Source organism: Sparus aurata, chromosome 22, assembly GCF_900880675.1.
Source record: "Sparus aurata chromosome 22, fSpaAur1.1, whole genome shotgun sequence".
NCBI lineage: Eukaryota > Metazoa > Chordata > Actinopteri > Spariformes > Sparidae > Sparus > Sparus aurata.
Window position 1 is genome coordinate 22,628,483 of NC_044208.1, and position 21,108 is coordinate 22,649,590.

At 40.9% G+C, this 21,108-nt stretch overlaps 2 protein-coding genes across 2 annotated transcripts in view; one reads left to right on the forward strand and one right to left on the reverse strand.

The window, feature by feature from the left end:
* The window catches only part of nbas (NBAS subunit of NRZ tethering complex), a 188,844-nt gene extending 176,337 nt beyond the window's left edge, over positions 1-12,507 (reverse strand). Inside the window, exons 1-8 of the mRNA XM_030405478.1 lie at positions 12,375-12,507; positions 11,839-11,890; positions 11,613-11,649; positions 9,413-9,490; positions 8,700-8,747; positions 7,652-7,695; positions 2,317-2,450; positions 169-302 (exon numbers count right to left, since the gene is read on the reverse strand). Of these exons, the coding sequence (XP_030261338.1) occupies positions 169-302; positions 2,317-2,450; positions 7,652-7,695; positions 8,700-8,747; positions 9,413-9,490; positions 11,613-11,649; positions 11,839-11,890; positions 12,375-12,467 (620 nt within the window). The 5' untranslated portion in view covers positions 12,468-12,507. The remainder of the gene's footprint in view (positions 1-168; positions 303-2,316; positions 2,451-7,651; positions 7,696-8,699; positions 8,748-9,412; positions 9,491-11,612; positions 11,650-11,838; positions 11,891-12,374) is intronic.
* A 191-nt stretch (positions 12,508-12,698) lies between these two features.
* Positions 12,699-20,430, forward strand: ddx1 (DEAD (Asp-Glu-Ala-Asp) box helicase 1). Its single transcript, XM_030405479.1, has 26 exons — positions 12,699-12,807; positions 12,932-12,983; positions 13,123-13,186; positions 13,475-13,504; positions 13,629-13,725; positions 13,920-13,967; positions 14,072-14,155; positions 14,290-14,373; positions 14,481-14,557; positions 14,654-14,726; positions 14,876-14,952; positions 15,041-15,155; positions 15,357-15,495; positions 15,701-15,761; positions 15,892-15,990; positions 16,105-16,194; positions 17,559-17,747; positions 17,898-17,949; positions 18,069-18,215; positions 18,399-18,490; positions 18,588-18,660; positions 18,793-18,865; positions 19,050-19,092; positions 19,180-19,275; positions 19,441-19,561; positions 19,777-20,430. Exons 1-26 carry the CDS (start codon positions 12,792-12,794, stop codon positions 19,905-19,907), a joined length of 2,223 nt encoding a protein of 740 aa, XP_030261339.1. The 5' UTR covers positions 12,699-12,791; the 3' UTR covers positions 19,908-20,430.
* Positions 20,431-21,108: the final 678 nt, after the last annotated feature.

Genomic DNA, 21,108 nt, shown 5'->3' on the forward strand with positions numbered 1-21,108 from the left:
ATTATAGTTCACAAAATATAGACATGAAACTTGATATAAAATAAAAAATGTGCAAATTTTTAGTAACGAACCTAATTGTAACTAATAAAAAGATGCTTTGCAAACCCTGAAATTCATATCATATTATACATTAATATCATATATTAGTGATGGAGTTTTGTCTCTCACCTGACAAGGTAGCTTTTGAGCCCGCCGCCGTATGTGATAACGAGCAGCTCGGCTGACCACTGGGCGCTGGCTGTGTACTCCAGAAAGATCAGGCCCGCCACCGCACAACTGAAATCTCCGGGAAAGCTCACCGCCTGGATCAAGAGAGATGAGAAAGAAGAGTCAGCGGCGGCGCGGAAGTGACTGATGTAAATGGAAGGGGAGATCAAAAGGAGTTGAGAAATATGTATAATTATCTATCAGTTTGTGCCCCCGCCAAGCTCTTACAAGGACAAACAACAAAGATACATCATCACAGCAGCGTTTGTTAAAGAATATGAGATGACAGGAAAGAAGATTAAGAAAGAAAATGACGGGACGGGAAAGGCATGGGACAAAAGATAAGAGGCAGAGATAGAAAGTGAGAGAGGTGGGAAAGAGGAGCAAATTTTAATTTTTTTCATCCGTGCATACTTTCTGTCATATTGACTTTTTTTCATCCTCTCCTCCAGAAATAGCAGCAGGTCACCAGTGTGTGTGCACTTAACGGTGACAAACAAGGGTAACAGTAGAGCAGAAGCAGGGGGGCGGGTGGTGTAAGTGTGCAGACACACATCCTGTGGATACATAACAAAGTAGAGTTGCACTAAAGGAATGAAGATCACTGCTGAGAGTGGCTGGAGAGTGTCTACACTCATAGTCTCTGACAGGGCTGGCGGAGGAACGGAAGCAATGATGATAGAAATGGGGGAGTGATTATATGTCGCGCACAGAGGGCATTAAAGTGAGGGGGAGAACGGCAGATGGACTTGAAATGGCAGCACGAGGAGACAGACATGCAAGGGATGAGGGAAATGCTTGAGGAGGAGACGGGAGGGAGGATCTAGGGAGCGTGTGAAAAATTTAAGAGAAGAGGTGGTGAGGATGGGGAAGAAAAAGAATGGAACACTACGAGCGAGACGGGGAGAAGAAAGAGAGACGAGAGAGCAGGAATGACAGAGAAAGAGAGAGAGAGAGCAGAGGGCGTCTGACATGGAGACGTTTTCTTCAAAAAGGTGACAGGCGGTTCAAAGTGCCCAGTAAAAATGTGTGGTGCGGTGAAACGGAAGAACGCGGCTCAATCAGTCTCTGGAGCCACGACTGTGGATGTCTGAGTCCTCTGTTTCACCGCAAAGTTTCAAACCTGCTGTAACATATAATCACTTTGTCAGGATGAGGAACTGCATGTCACCCAACCTATAATCTGTCAGACAGAACAGAATCAGCCTGTGTGGTACTTTCCAAAGATAAATTAAGGACAATGTAAACACTAATCCATATCAGACGCAACATATTGTAACCAAACCATCTGAGAAGAATGTAGAGATGAAGCTGAAGAGAGGCCAAGTGGATGCTGTGTTTCCATATGCCGTCTGTAATCACTTATAATTAGCATCAATGAATGCACAAGAAAAAAATCTTGAAGCGGCATTGTGTCGTTTCAGGGGAAGAAATTCTAAGCAGAAGGGAAAGATTTTTTTCATGCCGAAACAACTGAATAAACAAACTCTCTTCATTTTCATGCCCGAATGAACTGAATAAACACGGTGACCTTTAAAGCACGACACAATTTCATACTGTTTATGGTTTACATTTGGTGGACCCTGCCACCTTTCTAGTGTCAAACAGTGTTCTGGGGAACTTATTTTCCTCTGAGAACAGCTTGTTTCTTCAGTTATGGAAAAAAAAACATATTTCTGAGTTTGTATTATTACCTCATACATATTGTTAATATATGTATAAAATTCTGAGTGTAAATTTCCTCTCCTGAAAAACATAAATCCAGGGTAATCCGGGTCTTTGGAAGCCCTGAGATTGCAAATTGATTTGAAAAGAGGTTATTTACAACCTCACGCGTGGTCTGAATTTCAAATCAACATGGGATCTCTGGACCTGCTGAGACTTGGGTTACACTGAAGCCATTTTATGTTTTTATTCAGTAGTCAGCAACTACTTCAGTTGTTCAGGAGAATGCTGCAACTCTGCTGAGCTTATGGGAACTTCTAAACTTCACAAGACTTTCCAAAGGAGAAAGTAGATGACTGATTTTTTATCTTTAAGTTAACTGTTCCTTTAAGGGGGGAAAGGGGTTGTTCGGTGACGTCAAAGAGGGCAGACTGGCGTGGTTACCGGAGGGATGACAAAGAGTTCGCTTCCCATGAGGTCGAAAAGCCGCACGGTGCCGGTGCTGTCGGCGTAGGCCAGCAGGGTGCAGTCGTGGCTCCATGCCACCTTTCGCCACTGGGGGTTCGGGTCCTTTGGCACTGCGGCAGATGAGGGAAAAAAAAACAAAGGACTTGAAAACTCGTACAAACACAGAAAGGGATGAAGATTTCTTATTAAGTCAGATGTAGAAAACTCTATGTGAATAATCCCTGGTGTTCTGTGGTGTGCCTCTGATGAATACAGATGGGAAAAGAAGGATAGAGCTAATGCCATACATCAACACAGTGTGTCTAAGGACCAATCTAATTCATCTATGAAGGATAGCTGGACTAATACATCTCAATAATTGTCCCTCAAAGACGCGGTCACACGTACGATGAGAGGAAGGCGGGGTGAGTAAAATGAGAAGCACGGGGGGGGGGGGGGAGGGAGATCATAAATCCAGCGTTTATTGAAGTAAAGGCTACTGTTTTACCGATCTGCTGGCTCAGCAGTGCTGTGAGTGTAACCATATCGCTGTTATAAAGCACATCCCTGCCTGCTGGCACTTTCTCAAGGCTTCGCTGTCACGCTTTCCTCTGACGGAGGAGCTGGGGCAGTCTGGCAGGCCTCTGAACCAAAATCTGCTCTGAATACCTGATTATCCTATGACACATTTAAACAGTATGTGGAATAAATTGAGTACAAACATGTGCACAATCGCTGTGCACTGGTTACATGACAGCTGAGTAGAATATTTAAGTACAATCAGATACAACCTTTAGCACAGACTCAGATTCCTGCACCAGTGAACAGCGTGAAACACAATATGCCACCACGGGTGCCGTGTCTGCTAAGCAATAAAGTTATGAAAAGGAAGTTATGTTTTTGTTGATATCACATAACAGCGCTATTGGCGTTTATTGTATTGAATTTCTTGGCTGAGGAACGGTGCGGCAACCCCTGGTGGGCAATACCGCAAACGAATGGAGGCGTCGGATATTGTATGACTAGAATTTTAAATGAAGAACCGAGGGAGGATGTGGGAGGCGAGACAGACAAAGCGAGGGAGAGAGTGAGAGGGGGGGGGGGGGGGGGGGAGAGAGAGAGAGAGAGAGAGAGAGAGAGAGAGAGAGAGAGAGAAGAGAGAAAATGAGAATGAGAGACAATGAATCTGGCTCCCACTGAGAGAAATAATAGCTCCCCAAATTTTAAGGCCTAAGTATCAGAGAGCACCTCAGGAAGTAGGCGATTTAACGCACCTTAGAGACTCTCGGCTGAGGAGGAGCAGACAAGAACATGGAGCCATTATGAGAGCCATACGTACCAAGCATCTCCTCTGTCCTGTTTTTGTTCTTTTGCTTCCTATTTCAATCTTTTCTTTCTATTCCACTCTCACATTGCCTCCCCTTCCTATCTCTCACGCCCATTATGAATTGTATACAGTATGTTGTTCTGGGGCTGAGAGGGCTCCATTTCCACATAGATGGCTTTTTTGGGGAGCTGGAAAATTGGATGCTACTGTCCTGATTTTTTTCTTTTTCTTTCTCCTCCCAGCGATGGCGGGGGCAGACGTTGGGGAGAATTACACCCCAACGACCCAATAGAAGCCTTCTATCTAAAGCCTCGCAGATGCATTTATCAGAGCTCAACACTTATGAATTATGTACGGGGGTGGGAGACGACTCCAGTGTAACAGGAGCAGACGGGGGGGAGGGGAGGGGAGGGAGAGAAAGAGACATAGAGTGATACACAGGTGCAGATGCACCGACGCATTCGCGCACACGGGCAAAAAGAGGCAGTGACGCACACAATCGCGCACATGCACGCGCCTCCATTAAAAGCAAATGCCATTGAAGGCAGGATCACAGCAAAATCCATTAGGACAAATCTCCGTGAAATGAAATGAAGTAAAAGTAAAATGAAAAGGGGAGATGGAATAGAATGAAAAAGAGGAGGGAGGCTGGGGTTTACACGGGCCCAGGGGCTACTGTTATCCACACTATGAACCATTAGAACAACGGCAACCACAATGACGGCTAGCCAGAGCAGAACAAATAAAGTGCGAGAGAGGAAGACAGGGAGACGGAGAAGGGGTGGGAAAGATGACGACGATGAGAGGGAAAAAAAACGAATGAAAAGAGGCGAGGAGTGGCGATGGGAAATAACGCCACAAGCCACACAAGTTTCACTCGGAGCTTTGTTTTTTGGGTTTTGTATGGAGCGTGTGTGAAAGCAGGAAAAAAAATAATCCAGACAAAAAGCAGGCTTCTATTTTTTTCTTTAAGGTGATTCACTTAATGTAGACTTTTCATAACTGCTCCTTTTTAAATCATTCTGATGGCTTTGGATTTTTGATTGCATAGATCTTTTTGAAAAGCCCTGTGAACGCTGCTTTCAGCCAGTTCATCAAGTGATGCGAGTCATTCTTGGCAGTCTTTTTTGATGCTACAGCCACACAGTATAAAAGTCATACATTCATGAATTCTATATAAAGTGTCTCTAAAATGGTATGGCTCTTTTAAACCTACATTAATCGAATTATTTGGCATTTTTTACTTTATGAACATCAAAACATTACCATATAAAGCCGTTACGTGACCATGTTAGCCAACCTTTACACATCTGGCAAACAAAGAGCAACATAGACCATATAAATGGTGGCCACTTTTCTCTGATGTCCCACTCATTGTGGGAAACTCAAATGCAGTACTGTTATAATTCCTGGTTGCAAGTCTTATGAAGGTAGAAAATCTGACAAAGTATTATCACTTTATCGCTTCCTGATTAATTAGCAATAGCAACTGAAAGGAAAACGGACAGGGAAAAATATTAGATAGCCAATTAACTTCCATTAGAAGACAGCTAATGTTAGCACCACTTCCCAGCTAACATTACTGTGTAATAGGAAATGTGTACATTAATTCTAAAAAAAAATAATAATTCTAAAAAAAAGAAATATGGCCCAGGTGCTGATCAATCAGGAAGCAGTGAAATTATAACGATTTGTCAGAATTCCTACGATAACACTACTTCTCACCTGGAACACAGCAACAGGACATTTTGAGCATCCCATCTGGGAGTGACATGCAACTCTGGTCTACTAGCATTCATTCTGAGCCATGATTCCATTCCTGATGAATGTAAGTTGAATATTTACTCTCCTTTTAGCTCTGTTTTTGGTCTCCACCAACTCCACTGGGAAAAAATGTGCCTCTTCAGCAGCCACATGCTCTAAAATGTTCACCAGGTAGTTCCTAACTTTAGCATGCTGCTGTTTGTACTGGGCAGGTAGCACACATTGGGTTCATCACTACACACTCCCTCTTTTACATTATACATATCAAGTGGATCAGTTGCTAGGTGCAGCTTTAAGTAAAAGAACTGCACCAATAAATCAATAATATGTCATTTTTAAACATCCAAGTGTTTTAACTTTGGTATCAATCAAAACTTTTCAGCTTGAAGAAAAGTTGAGACTCAATAAAAACAATTCAAAGCAGCACAGCAGGGCATTTTAAAAACTGACCAAACTATCAAGTCTATTTATTTTTTATCAGCCACTACAAGGCTCGGTTTAATGAGTGGCAGTGATGGAGGTGAGGGTGATTATCTGTGCTGCTGTTTACGATCTCTCTCACACAATCCAATTAGCCGCCATGGTCGATATTTCTCTTTGAAACAAACTCAAAGCACATGTGTTCAAACATCTATAGATACTGTAGATTGAGACTACAAGTTAATCAGCATCCCCACAGAGACCAAAGACAAATGTCAGCTGTGTCCAGAACGTTTAGTCACTACCTCCTAAAGAGAAGACACTAATTACTTTCCTCTACTTAGCGAAGGACTGAATTTCATTTCATGATCATTTTATATTACAACTGAGACGTATAGTGTCACACAACTCCATAAAATGTGACACAATGTATTGTGGGATTTGAAGCACACAGTAGTGTAAATACCACTGATACTACATTTTTGGGTAAAATTTTAAGGTCATTATATAGTGCATACATTTCGACGGTGGCCAGTAAATATAGTGCAGTATTTAGGAAATGGATGGTTTGAGACTGAGCCTCATTCTCTTCTTCTATGGTGCCTGGAGTGAGAACAAAGATTAACTTGGCTTCAGGTTGGAGAATAATGTTTTTATTCAATTTTTTTCCAATTCGATTTTGTGCAACATATCTTTATCGTAATTATGGATTATCAGAATCTGTTGTGGGTTTGTTTGTCTTTTTTTTTATTTCTTCTAATTGTTCGTACATTTTATGTTATGCCACTTTTATATCTGGAAACGTATCTAAACATTCCAATCACTCACTTAATACAAACTCTGTAGTCTACAAATACATCCTACCCATTTATCATAGCTGAAGTCAGACGGGGTAGATGGATCTGTTACAAGTAGGAATTCCAACTTGGAGTGCTGTCAGTTTTACTTTTTCTAGCGGGAGGTCGGACATTTTTGAATTCCAAGTTGTCTGCATTAGTTGCATTCAATCACTGATTAATCTAAATTTGAAACCCAGATTTTTGTTTTTACTCCAAACTGGTTCTAAATACTGATTAATCGGTATTGGCTCTGAAAAAGAAACACCTTTCTAAATGTCGATGATTTGAAGTGAACTATTATCAAATACCAACTAGAACAGGTGCTCACATTTTTATCTAACAAATGTGAAGCCCTTTTGTTCTTATTTAATTTTTGACAGTGGGCCACAGTTAATTTCACTCAACATCACGTTGATCATGTCATATGCGAAGCTACAACGGCTATTCAATTTGATGATTAGTTACCAACTATTCAACATTCAACAACAACTGAGGACAATTGTCTTTTTTGTTTTTGAAACACTGCTCGACATTGCTCACCATTTTAAGGCATTTTATAAACCAAACAACTAATCGAAATAATGGACTGAATAATCGACAATACAAATAATTGCTAGTTGCTGACCTAGTAGTAATATGTGATTTTGTCCACATTCACCATATCGTGCTATATATTGACCTTGAAAAAATTATTATTTTTAGATTATGATAATCATTTCTGCCATATCAAACATGCTCTGTATTCTATTTTACTCTCACACAGAAACTGCTCAAACTTCAATATACAGAACAAGGTCACAAACAATATAACTCTCCTATATCAACATGAAGGGCTTAAGGCACACTCACACTGCACTCACTACAGCGCACAGCAGTTACCAGTACATTCATACAGCAAATGGGGTGCTTAGTGAGGTGAGCTATGGTGATTTAAAGCCATTTACAGTAAGTGATTGATAAAAACAGGGAGACGGGGTCTTACCCTGGCATTTCCCAATGACTGATCCAAAGTCATCTCTCACAGACCTGAGGAGCAAACACACACAAACACACAGACAGGATGAGAGGATTTCACACCCAAACCTTACATGACCTGGTGTAAGGTGGGTTATAGCAGCCGGTGAAGTAGCTCAATAGATCAAGCAGAAAAGGCCTTGAGAGTAGTGTTTAGACAGACTCTTACCAGAGCTCAATGGATAAGGCCTTGAGCTGACTTAACACCCACTCACACCAACTAATGCCATGAAACAAGGCTATAAAACACTTTTTGATTAAACAACAGTGGTGTGAACAAACGACACAGGAGAAGCCCACAGTATGAGGCCAAGAAAACAATTTAAACAACAGAAACATACCGTGTTTTACATATCGATACGTGCATGAAAACCATCCCAATTACCCAAAAGGTCAACAAAGAAACAGCCTTTGGAATTTGCGTCTTGTTAGCTTCTGGAGAGCAAGACGTAGTTGTATATGTGGTCCACTGCGATTGATTTTTCCATTTCAATTTTGCTCCATTTAAAGCATTACATCGTGTCAATAGGGCGTGTTGCTGAGCGAGTGCATTTTCCCTGTATGAGGGGGAAATTGGATGGTGTCTGAAAATAATTACAACCACTGAAAATCAGCACAAACAAACGTGTGTGTGCATGCTTTGGTCTCTTTCTCCAGCCCTGTCACGCAGACGCATAAACAGATGAAAACATTTAGGGAGCCGTGGTATTTTCAAATCGCCTGAGTTAATTTTATGTTGCCTGAAGTATCAAAAAGAAGCAACAAAAGGTATGCTAAACCGACTCCCATATTCTTTGCTATGTCTGATTGTGTTATTACTGATTGTATTGATGCTTGAAGAAAAAGTCTTAATCCTTTTATGCACAAGCCCAGGCTGCAGCTCTTTTTTTTTTTTTTTTTTATTTAAAGGCCGACATGATGAATCACCCCATTAATTAAAAGGCTCTCTATCCCTCGCGCACACACACACACACAGACAGAGTGCCTCAAACAGTGGGATAGAGTTCAATAATTACCTAATCTCCACACACTGGTCCTGAACCACTGCCAGCAGTTTGCCATTACTGAGGAGAAAACAAGAGAACGGTCAGGAGTGAACAGGAGAAAGAAAGAACTGAGAGAGAAGGCAAAGTGTGCAGAAGTTGAGGGGAGCAAAGTGGGGAAAAGAAGTGAACAAATGTCATCACGACTGGTGTTTTAAAAAGTGGGAGATGAAAAAAAGCCACGGGATGAGACACATTTACCGGTGCCGATGAGTAAAAGAACATTTTTTTGTGTGAAGCAGGTGGTTTGGAAAGAGAAAAAAGGCTGGAATAGGTGCCGACGTTTGAAGGATTTGAGATAGGAGAAACAATAATAATTGGGGGCATTAAAGAGCAAAGATAGCTTCAGAGGGGTATGGAACGAGAAAGAAAAGATTTAAGGGCAGACAGAAACTAAATGGAAGTATCAAACACATCAGACTAATAGACTTCCGCAGCATCATTTGACCGTGCTTAACACTGTCTTACATGGCTGAATCGATAGCCAATTAAAAAACGCCTCTCTACTTGGTTCGTCTCCTATAATGAGTACAATTAAATGATTGGTCAGGGGATGGACCAAAAAAAAGGAAGAGAAAATAAGAGGAGGGCATGGCTTAGTGCACGTCAGCAACAAAGTAGGCTATATTCAAGTATTGATCACAAAGAGAAAGTGTGTTGTGTGTGAGTGTGTGTCTGTGCTGCACCTTGCAAGCACCAGCTGCCAGTTGATCTGCTTGTTCGCCTGGCGGACGAGACCGAGAGGCAGAGACGAGCTGGAGGGGCTGATGGGTCCAAAATCAAACGAACGAAACGAGCAAGAACATTACAGAACAGATTAAAAATGTTAATAACTGTTACACAGGGGCAGCACACAGTAAGTGTCTTATCTAACAACAAGGAGTCCTTTTAAAAGGCGCTAAAAGCAAAAAGTTTCCTCTTTAGAGCTGCTGAAAGCAACTTTTACTGAGAGACAGAGAACTACAGAGAAAAGATAAGCAGCAGGGTTGATCCTGTCATACTTATTCACGATGTCGACAGTCAGTGATTGACAGGTGATCAGTCAACAGTGTGAACTAAAATGTCATCAGTACAGAACAACAACTTGATTTGATTTGATTAAAAACATTTAAATGTAATCAAATTGAGCATTCATTTAAATGAAAGATTCAATAACATTAAATTAAATTAGGCTACACAAAAAACCTTTAAATTAAACACAATTAAATAGACATAAATTAAATTAAACATTAAATTACATAACATTACACAATCAAATAAATGTATTTTATCAAATAAATGATATTACATTAAGTCAAATTTTATTTAAAAAGAGGATATTAAATATCAAAAATATAATGAAATAAATTCAATTGAAAGTTCAATAGAGTTATCAATATTAGTTATCAAATTAAATCAATTGTCATCTAAATTATGTTACCTCAAAATTGAAATGAAACAAAAAAAGTCTATTCAATTCAATTCAAATTCTATAATTCTTTTATTAAATTGGATCTGAAAGGTAAATTGGGGCATTTTGGGAACTGCCCTATCCATGATATTGGACTGTTTCAATCTGCTGGTCAAAATATGTCTTCAAAAGCTCATTATCATTTTTGTGCTGCACTACTCTGTTGGCTGGGCTACAACAAAAGCGCCGGGAGCTTCTGTTCTCCCGCCTTCAGCAAATATCACAGCATGTGGAGGGCAGGCTGCCCACACTGTTTTGTAAAATTCAATATAACTCCTGATCCTTCCTCATCGACATAAAGAGAAGGAGGGCTGAGAGGCAAGCGCTGCTAGAGGACTTCTTAAATATTTAACGTGGTTATTGATGGTGCCAGCTCACCACCTGCTGAGAGGATAAGCAGGCCTTTTGTAGGAGAGCATTACAGAACCCTCTGCAGGCCACATCGTGTCATCGGTTAACACGTTCCAATAGATACTGTGCAGTGAAAGCAGGGTGAACGAGGTCAGGTTTCTTTTTGCTAAATAAAACCTTTGGAAACAAATAAATACAGGATTCTCTCCAAAACACTTTTTTGCAGAATATTTCAAGAGGTGCTGATCAGCCAAGCGTGGTAGAGTCTCTGCTAAAGTGTAGTGTACACACATCTGTTGCAACAAGACAAACTGTCTTTCTAATCTGAGTTGGAAGGGGGGGGCTGTGAAATGCTGTCTGCCATAGGTCCTTTCACATGGCATACTCTTTGCCCAGGGCTATCCTGAGCCTTGGGCTAAGAGTGGACCCTGGGATAACGTGGCCCCTTTTTCGCACACAAAATTGTTAAGCTAGAGCGTTCAGTGCATTTGGCACTTGAGCCTGAGGCTATATGATTCACACTGCATCTCTACTATGCCCTTATCTGTTTGAGCTTTCACTGTCATGTGTTTTCAGTTACAACCCGTCTCACCATTTCCCAAAATAAATTACATTAATATCCTAACTTCAGCTTACATCTAAAAGGATATGATTGTTTTTGATCTAATGTCAGAACCAGCAAATGTGGCTTTACTTGGATTTCGCCTTCAGTTTTTGTGGTGCTGTAGCACATTTAATTTGACTCAGCAATATTTCCTCACACATTCATTGTATCATACTGATTTTTGACTAGCAAACCATAAAAGAATGTCACCAGAACAGACTTTTTAAATCTTGAAGATCCAGATATTTTATAAGTTGTTTTGTAGAATGTTAGTGTTGGTTCTTGGATAGGATTTTCTTAGTCAGCGGATGAGATATGCATTCTCCCTCTTCTGTATTCATAAATGAACAGATTTGAACATAAATTTGCGGTCAGAAACTGTTATCTATAAGTGGAGTATGCATGTCAGACACCTCTGAATTCTGTGTGGCATGTTAGAGCATACAGCCCTGACCTGTCAGCATGATAATGATAAACTTACCTGTACCACAAGTAGTGCAAGATTAAGCGAAATGGCCCTGTAAGAAACAATTGGAACAGTGTTATCATGGCATGGTTATCACTGCATAAAAGGTCTCATGTACCTTTCTAAATTAAGATCAGAAACTAAAGTTCATGTGGCAGCATTGTTATTGAAGTTGGAGTGGATTTAGGGTCCTGCTCAATTACATAAAGGACCTGAAAATGAGTGAAATAACAGAACTTACCAGTAACTGCTTTTGCAATAAGTGATGTGTTGTGCTCCTTGTTGCCTCGCAGCTATAAATGTTAGAGAGTTACAGGTGAGCTTAGCATTCATTTCGTTTCCTTCGACAACCAAAATTGTGTGGAGGTCATCACTCATTGTTTCCTAACACTGAACTTCAAATGACAGCCTAACGGACAAGCTATCCTCCTGTTGCCAGAGTAACTTTATTAATGTATAGCAGCACAAGTCCAGCAACCACATACTTCTTAGCTAGCTAGCTAACTGGATCAAAATTTGAACGCAGGCGTATATATTAAACTTAACTTCCCACTGCATGAATGATTATGATGAAAAGTGAAAATTAGACTATGTGCCGGAATAAGAATAGGAGAGTTCGGCCAGCAATGAAACGTATGTTTGTGCTACGTGGCTTTGAGCGGCAGACCCCATGCAACTGATTAGAGTTGACTTTCCGCGGGCATTTTTTCAACTTAAAGTTAAACAAAAGACCCTCATACTGTCCCGAAAGCGAACACAAATGCGAGTCTGACTGACCTGCGTGTCCGTCTCTGGCGGCCATTCAGTAATGACAAGTAAATCGTATAAAATGTTTTCATCTTCGTCTTCAATTAGACTTTCTTCAGCCATGTTTACGTGGAGCAGCTGTCAAAAGTCTACGGCGAGAGACAGAGGACAAAATATCTTACGTTACCGCTTTTGAAAACTGTAGCTAACTGCTCAGGTAAAACAGTTCCGCGACTTAAATATACATATTAGGCCATTATAAAACATGGCGAATATGTGCTTTTATTGCTTACGCCACATGCAACTTGTAGAGTGATTATTACTGTATTTTAAAAGGTGTTTTCTACCCGGAACCAATGAAGCCGGGGGAGTCCATTAAGCGAGTTGCACCGAGCCGAAGATTCTGAACACGTTACATCCGGTTGTGTTGCACTAGCAGTAGCAGCAATGGCAGCGTTTTCTGGTGAGAGTTTTATGATGTAATTCAAATTGTCGACGTAGAATTCTCACTTAAATTGAACAGTGGACTACTTTAGAAGCTATATGCGCTTACTGAATTATTAAATATGTTTGTTTTTACTCAACAGAGATGGGCGTTATGCCTGAAATCGCTCAGGCTGTGGAAGAGCTGGACTGGCTGTAAGTCACTGAGCAAACCTCAGACTCGGCTGCTGACGGGCACATGAATATTGCAAAGTCATGCCTATATTGTGATATCTGTCCGTATTGTTGTTCCCTGTTACCTGTTACTGACATATTTTCAATCACTGGATTTCAGACTACCCACTGACATCCAGGCAGAGTCTATTCCACTTATTCTTGGTGGAGGAGATGTTCTCATGGTAAGTCTACATCGTTGTCACTGTCTCAGACACTTATTATGGCTGCAACTAATTAATAATCCAAAAATATTGCTTCTTTTATCCAGCTAACACTCCAAAACCCAAACCAGTCTTCATTTTCTAGAATGAATAACAAAAACTTAGCAAATCCTTAAATTTAAGAAGCTGGGGCCAACAAATGTTTGACATTTTGACTGATAGGACCAATCAATTAAAATTGTTGGCAACTACTTTTCCTTCATATGTTGTTTTACATCTCATTTTTGTTTTTATTTTGTTTTTTTCCAGGCTGCAGAAACTGGTAGTGGCAAAACGGGTGTAAGTACTAGACAGCCACACAACTTTAAAAATACAACTTTACCTTTGCAGTTTGCATTTTTAACCAAGCATTAAGCCTTCACCCTGCATGAGAAAACTAAGGAGTCGTACATCTCATCCTCAGGCCTTCAGTATCCCAGTGATTCAGATCGTGTATGAGACCCTGAAGGATCAGCAGGAGGGCAAGAAGGGCAGAGCCGCCATCAAGACTGGAGGAGCCAGTGAGACCATTTAAAGAATGATGTGGTTGCAGTCTGTGTGCTTGACAAGCTTGCTAAAACTTAACATTGTGCAGACCTCTCTGCTCCAGTAGAGCTAGTCAGGACAGTGTCTTCATTGAGGAACCATCACAATACACATGATGTCATCAGTGGGCAGTGATTTGCAGATATTTAACCTGCTTTGTTTGGTTCAGTTTTCAACAGTTGGCAGATGAATCCCTATGACCGCAGTACAGCCTTCGGTAAGAGGAGAAAAATAACCTGGCCCAGTCTGAAGGAATTTTATAAATTCAGCTTTTGTTATAAGTCACCTCTCCTTATTGTCATTTTTCTTTTCCCTGTACAGCAATCGGTCCCGATGGATTGTGCTGCCAGAGCCGGGAGTTTAAAGAGTGGCATGGCTGTCGCTCCACAAAAGGCGTCACCAAAGGTTTGTAGTGCACATAAGTACTTTCAAATAGCTTCAGACTTCAGTACAACTTACACTTATATACAGTTGAACAGATCTTTATTATTTTTTTTTGTAACTGTCCCATGTCCTTGTCTATTTCTTTCTGTGTCCAGGGAAGTACTACTACGAGGTCACCTGCCACGACCAGGGTCTGTGTCGCATTGGCTGGTCTACCAGTCAGGCAGCTCTCGACTTGGGTATGCTCTTCCACTCTTTACAAATTCCGTGCAGCAGAACAGGCAACAGCTAAGATAGTCTTTATCAGTGAAATAGTAATTTAATCCTGAACTCTTTTTCTTCCCAGGAACTGATAAGTACGGTTTTGGTTTCGGTGGAACTGGAAAGAAATCCAACAACAAGCAGTTTGACAGCTACGGAGAGGTAATGGTTAATAACTGAAAATGACATTGGATTAATAAAGAATTGTGAGGATATTTTTTAAACATGTTTTCTCTTTGTTGTCTGCCCTCTTTGCAGGAGTTTACCATGCATGACACAATTGGATGCTACCTGGATCTAGACAAGGGCCAAATTTCCTTCTCTAAAAATGGTGCTGTCTCAGTATTTTAATAATGATAGATTGATGTTTCCTATTGTTGTGGTTATATGGTACATGTGGAGTTGATGGTAGATGGCAAAGTTGCTCATGTTGCTTTGCCCCTTTTTCTTCTTGTTGCTCCGTTTGTTTTTTTCTCTCAGGTAATGACCTGGGTTTGGCTTTTGAGCTCCCGCAACACGTCAAGACTCAGCCCTTCTTTGCCTCCTGTGTGCTCAAGGTATCCCATTGATATAAACGTAGAAAACAATCAAACGCGTGCCAGATTTGCACCATGCAAATTGACCTTCTCCTTGTCTGACTGACAGAATGCAGAGCTGAAGTTCAACTTTGGAGGAGAAGACTTCAAGAATGCCCCTAAGAGTGGCTTTGTTGCCCTGAACCAGGCCCCCGAGGCTCACCAAGCAAAATCTTCCCAGACAGGTGAGAGGATGCAACCTTGTTTTATGATTGATGTTCAGACTACACATTTATTTTCTTTCAAAATAAAAGCCTTTTCAAAACAATGTACAAGAGCTACATTTACCACTGTTACTACACCTAGGAATACATCACCACTAAGACAATGCTGAGTGGATATATATCCCTATGTTGAATACCTGTCTCTGCTCTGTGTTTGTGTAGGCACCGCAAAAGTGAGTGAGGTGAAGGCCACATCCAACGCACCAAAAGCTCTGATCATCGAGCCATCGAAAGAACTGGCGGAACAGACCCTCAACGTTGTCAAGCAGTTTAAGAAATATGTGGAAAACCCCAAACTGAGGTATGACTCCACAGAGCTGGCATCGACGACATGTGGCACACATACCAAAAACGCATGACTTTTGCAGAAAATGCATGTGTAGGCACCTTTGAAGACCAGTGATGCTGTAATGTGTAATTCCTGTTTTAAACCATCAGATGGAGCCAGTGTTTCATTATAAATGTTGTTTGTACAGCACAGTTCATTTGTCAATCTGTTGCTGCAGGGAACTGCTGGTGATTGGTGGTGTGGCTGCCAAGGAGCAGCTGGCCGCTCTTGAACAGGGGGTAAGTGACATATGCTATCTGTGAATTATGTTTACTGTTACACACGGTGATGAAATCCATAAACGAAGACGTTCATTTTTTTGTTCCTCGTTCCCCTGTTCCCTATCCTGCTTTTTTGATCTTCTTATAGATTGATATCGTGGTGGGAACACCCGGCAGACTGGACGATCTCATATCCACCGGGAAGCTTAGCCTGGCCTCAGTCCGCTTTCTAGTCCTGGATGAGTGTGTATGTACAACACATCGGGAGTATCTTAATGACCCCTAAGTTGCATCAAAAGTATTTATGCTTGCAAAAAATGGGCAATGCTTTTTAAGCATCTGTGTTCTCTGTGTCCCTCAGGATGGCCTCCTGTCTGCTGGCTATACAGACTTCATCAACAGGATCCACAAGCAAATCCCTCAGGTCACATCTGATGGCAAGAGACTGCAGGTAACACTTGACACTGAATTGCGTACATAACAATAAACGTTTCAGCGATGCAACTTGAGACCCCTTCAAACTGTACCAGTAGGCGTGCACAGTCACGGGAGGTAGAAATTAATAGGATGACCATTTAAACAATGCTTAATGGGGCTCAGGGCAAGAGTATTCAGGGCATGTCCAAATCCACTTTTCCTAGTTAAACAGAGCATAATCTGTGTTCTTGGTAAGGCACAGGGCAAAAAAGGCTTTGTACGCATTTAGTCTCTTGATTAATCATAGGTATGGTTTGGTTATTAACATAAATTAAATAAATTAAGAGTGCCGTTACCCTGTTTTAACGGGAATGGGTCCACGTATCATTTGTGTTCACACATTATGGACTCACCTACGCAGGCACAATTTACAATCTAAATAATGCGCCCTTTTGCAGCAAGAAAAATACAGTGACATTGTCTACAAACCAGGTTTTTGTTGGTTGGTGGCAGAATTGCTTTCTGCTGCCTCAAGATAGCAATGCAGCAACAATTCACATGACTGCACCTCACTTTAAGACCAACTATCACTTTTAAGATACTTTTGTTGGGTGCAAGTACATTTGCTACCAGGTCATTCCATGCCAGCTCACACAAAATTCAGAACTTTCTCCTGTTCATGCCACGCATTACCTTGAAAAAATTGATTGGCCCTTTCAAAACCTGACTCCAAATACTTTTCTTGAGGTGTTAAAGTCTGGCCCTCAGAGATAGATTTTTCTGATTCTTTTATATGTGTATTCCAAAGCAAAAAAACTGCAAGGTGAGTTGGTGTGGAATAACCTGACATAGGCAATGTGGGTGGTGAGCATGAACGGACAAATGCGTCAGTCAGAAACTAGCAATGCCACTTTCACTGCACTGTTTGCTGCTATGCTCAGAGTTTAAGATGGGATCCAAAGTCCATCTGAACTTAAGTTTTTTGTTTTTTTCACTGAATCATGTAACTCCAGCACTTCTGCTATAGCTGTGACTGCACACTGTGTTTAATAATAAATGATAATAATAGTTTATTTTGTAAAGCACTTTTAAAAACATGGTTTAGAAAGTGCTTTGACAAAACAAAGCAATTTGCAAATACAAATATACAAATACAAAGGACGATTAAAATAATTTGCATGAAATAGTTGAAGTAACAGAGGTAATGATACAAATTAATTAAGTAGGTGGAAAAATAGAGATGGGATAACAAAGTAGGCAAAATAAAAGAAATGGGGAAAAATTAAATGAGTACAACAGAACTCAAAGATGGTTGGAGTAAAAATAAACATAATCACACTTCTTATGGTGATTTGCAGGTATTACTTTAAGTTAAATCGTCCCCATCTTCTTTTCCAGGTGATTGTTTGTTCAGCCACACTGCATTCCTTTGACGTGAAGAAACTGTCCGAGCGCATAATGCACTTTCCCACATGGGTGGACCTGAAGGGAGAGGACTCTGTCCCTGAGACTGTCCACCATGTGGTAGTACCTGTCAATCCCAAGAGCGATCGGATCTGGGAGCGTCTGGGCAAGAACCACATCCGGGTGAGTCCCTCGTGTTCAGGAGACAGTTCGTGGTGGACTTATTATTTCAGGGATTTGCTTTGCTGTTAAACAATTTGTGAAGATTTGAGTGAAGGCTTGAAATAACGTGTTGACAAAGGTTTTCTCCTTTGATCTGTTGGCTTTGGATAGACGGATGAAGTCCATGCTAAAGATAACACCAGACCAGGAGCAAATTCTGCAGGTATGAGCCAATAGGCAGCACAGTTTGGCCAATGAATATCACATAACCAACAACGCAGATTTTATATTATCATTTTCATTCTGTGAATAGTCACAACTTACGTTTGTTTTCATTTTAAGAAATGTGGTCAGAAGCCATCAAGGTGCTGAAGGGCGAGTATGCAGTGAGAGCCATCAAAGAGCACAAGATGGACCAGGCCATCATCTTCTGTCGCACCAAGATTGACTGTGACAACATGGAACAGTACTTCATCCAGCAAGGAGGAGGTAGGAGTCAGAGGCACCACTGAGAAATTCCTTTTTAGCCATCACTGGACCGAAGTTTTTAAAGTACCAACGCCCATTCTATGCACACATATACGACAATATAAATATAAAAGAATGACAAAGTCTATGTCTTTAACACAACAAGCTCCGAATCCGCCCTCAGTTTTGGTCTCTTTTCTGTAGGTCCTGACAGTAAAGGCCACCAGTTTTCCTGTGTTTGTCTCCATGGTGATCGTAAGCCCAATGAGCGGAAAACTAACTTGGAACGCTTCAAGGTAAAAAAATAAATAATAAAAATAGACAACAAATTAATGATGCGCTTCTCAAGCACAACCGGTCTCTCAGTGTTTAAAGATCATCTTGTGTTCCCAGAGAAAAGAAGTGAGGCTCCTGGTCTGCACAGACGTTGCTGCCAGAGGAATCGACATCCACGGGGTTCCTTATGGTAAAGATATTAGATTTCCACACTGTATCACAGCCGATCATGGAAACACATCAACCAGTCTGTTTGCTGTTTTTTTATTTGACAGTCCACTTCATGCCATAATTTTTCACAACTCTCATGTTTACTTTCTAGTGATTAACGTCACCCTGCCAGATGAGAAGCAGAACTATGTCCATCGTATCGGCAGAGTTGGAAGAGCTGAGAGGTAGACGTCCATCATTTGATTTTGCTTGTAAATTCAGATTAATTCATCAAATGCATCTTCATTGAATCCTGGAATTTTCCACAGTACGTTTTAAGACAGTATGATTCAACTGAGAGAAAATGAGTGATAACAGTGACTTACTGCCCATTCAGTTAAAATCCTCTCTCTTCCTTTTAACTTGCAGAATGGGGCTGGCGATCTCACTGGTTGCCATGGAGAAGGAGAAGGTAGGATGGATGACACAGCTGCACTCCTCATTTTGATTGTGCTTATTTTTTAAAATTGGGTGTAATTTAATCTGTCGTCATGTGCAGGTGTGGTACCACGTTTGCCCGAACCGAGGCAGGGGCTGCTACAACACCCGGCTGAAGGAGGATGGAGGTTGCACCATCTGGTACAACGAGAAAGAGGTGAACAGAGACGGAGAAAACTTAGTGAACAGTAAAGCTTTGCTGAATTTTGGAAGCACAGAAAGCTCACACACACAAACATTTGTCCCTACCAGTATGACATAATTCTGCTCCACCCATCATTAACTATAAACTCCTTTTGTTTCCCTTTTCTTCTGACCACAGCTCCTGTCAGAGGTAGAGGAGCATCTGAAGTGCACCATCACCCAGTGTGAGCCGGACATCAAAGTACCTGTGGATGACTTTGATGGAAAGGTCACCTATGGTCAACGCAGGGCTTTGGGAGGTAAGTGTTACACAGTGGCTGATGGCTGTGCCCAAGCATGATGTGCAGTTGTAGCCACAATTATTGCATTGACTGTAGGAATCATAACCAATCCATACAGGGAAATATCTACAGTTATTGCATGGATAATTGCGAGGCATTGAAGTCTTTTGTAGTATTGTACATTTGACTTTTTTATGTTGAGCTTGACCATCAGACCTCTTGCTCTCGCCTAGGTGGTAACTATAAAGGTCACGTGGATGCTCTGGCCCCGACAGTCCAGGAGCTGGCGAATCTCGAGAGGGAAGCCCAAAGTTCCTTCCTCCAACTTGGATTCTTGCAAAACCAACTATTCAGAGCCTTCTGAACAAACTCCAACTGGCATAAACGCTGCAGGCTACTGATACAAGTGACAGATAAATGAACATTTTGACATGTTGCACATGTTTCCCACACACATGTAAAATTAAAATGTGTACTAAAGGTGTCAAGATTTCAATGGGTATGCCAAACTTCTCTACAGGAGATGACTAAACTCTTGGTTTTCTGTTTAGTTGTGTTATATCTCATTTTTTAAGGTTAAAATATACACTTTGGACGTTGAAAGCAAGTCTGCATTCAGCATCAAGGCCTGTTGAGACCTTATTTAGAGAGACTATCTCAAGGCCTTCACCGTGCTGCTTGTAAAAATATTACGGAACTACTCTTGGCATCAAATGCTAGCACTACTGCAAAAATCTAATTTGTTGGATCTTGAATTTGTTTTCTGATTGATGTGACAGAATGAAATATTTAAGTTTCCCTATTAAATAACTTGCAAAAAAAAGTCAATGTCTTTAAGTGGTTTGGTGTTTTTGTTTTTTTCCTGAAATAAACAAGTAGCCTGCTCAGTTTGGTTTCCTTTCATTATATTTTACTCTGAGTTAAAGCCTCTACCAATCATAAATGCCTGTTTTTTAAAGTTTATTTAGTGTGAAGAGAATTCTAATTTGTTTAACAGATATTTCAACAGGCAGAACGGATTTGGTTTTGTAATAGAATTGTTGCTTAAAATCAAACTGCATTTGATCATGTTATAAGGATATATAAGAGGCTACAGGTTAAAGACTGGTTTTGAGAAACAAAGCTATCACTGATCTAATCCCATGAAAATATTGTATTTCACTAAAATCCTGTAAAGGGCACTCAAGCTGACGAGACTTTTATTTTGAAGGCCCCAACCTCCTAACCGTCATCCGTCGACACTTCCGGTGAAAGCGTGGCGTCTTTTCTTCTACAGCTGAGATTTTAAAACCTCAATTTAACGTTCAGGAAACCTTACATCTTGATTGCAAGTGAGAAGACAGGTTCCCTGGTTGTTCCGCTCACATTAGGTACGTGTACGTGTGTGTTTCGTCTTATTTCCATCGTTTTATCGTGTGACACAAGACGTGTGTTTTTCCATGATGATGAAGTCGGCGGGTGGATCTCAGGTCTCATCATGGCCATGGCGCGTTGTTGCTAAATAACGTCTGTGTGCTCAAATACGGAAGATAGACAAATAAAAGTCATATTTATGAGTTGAGAAG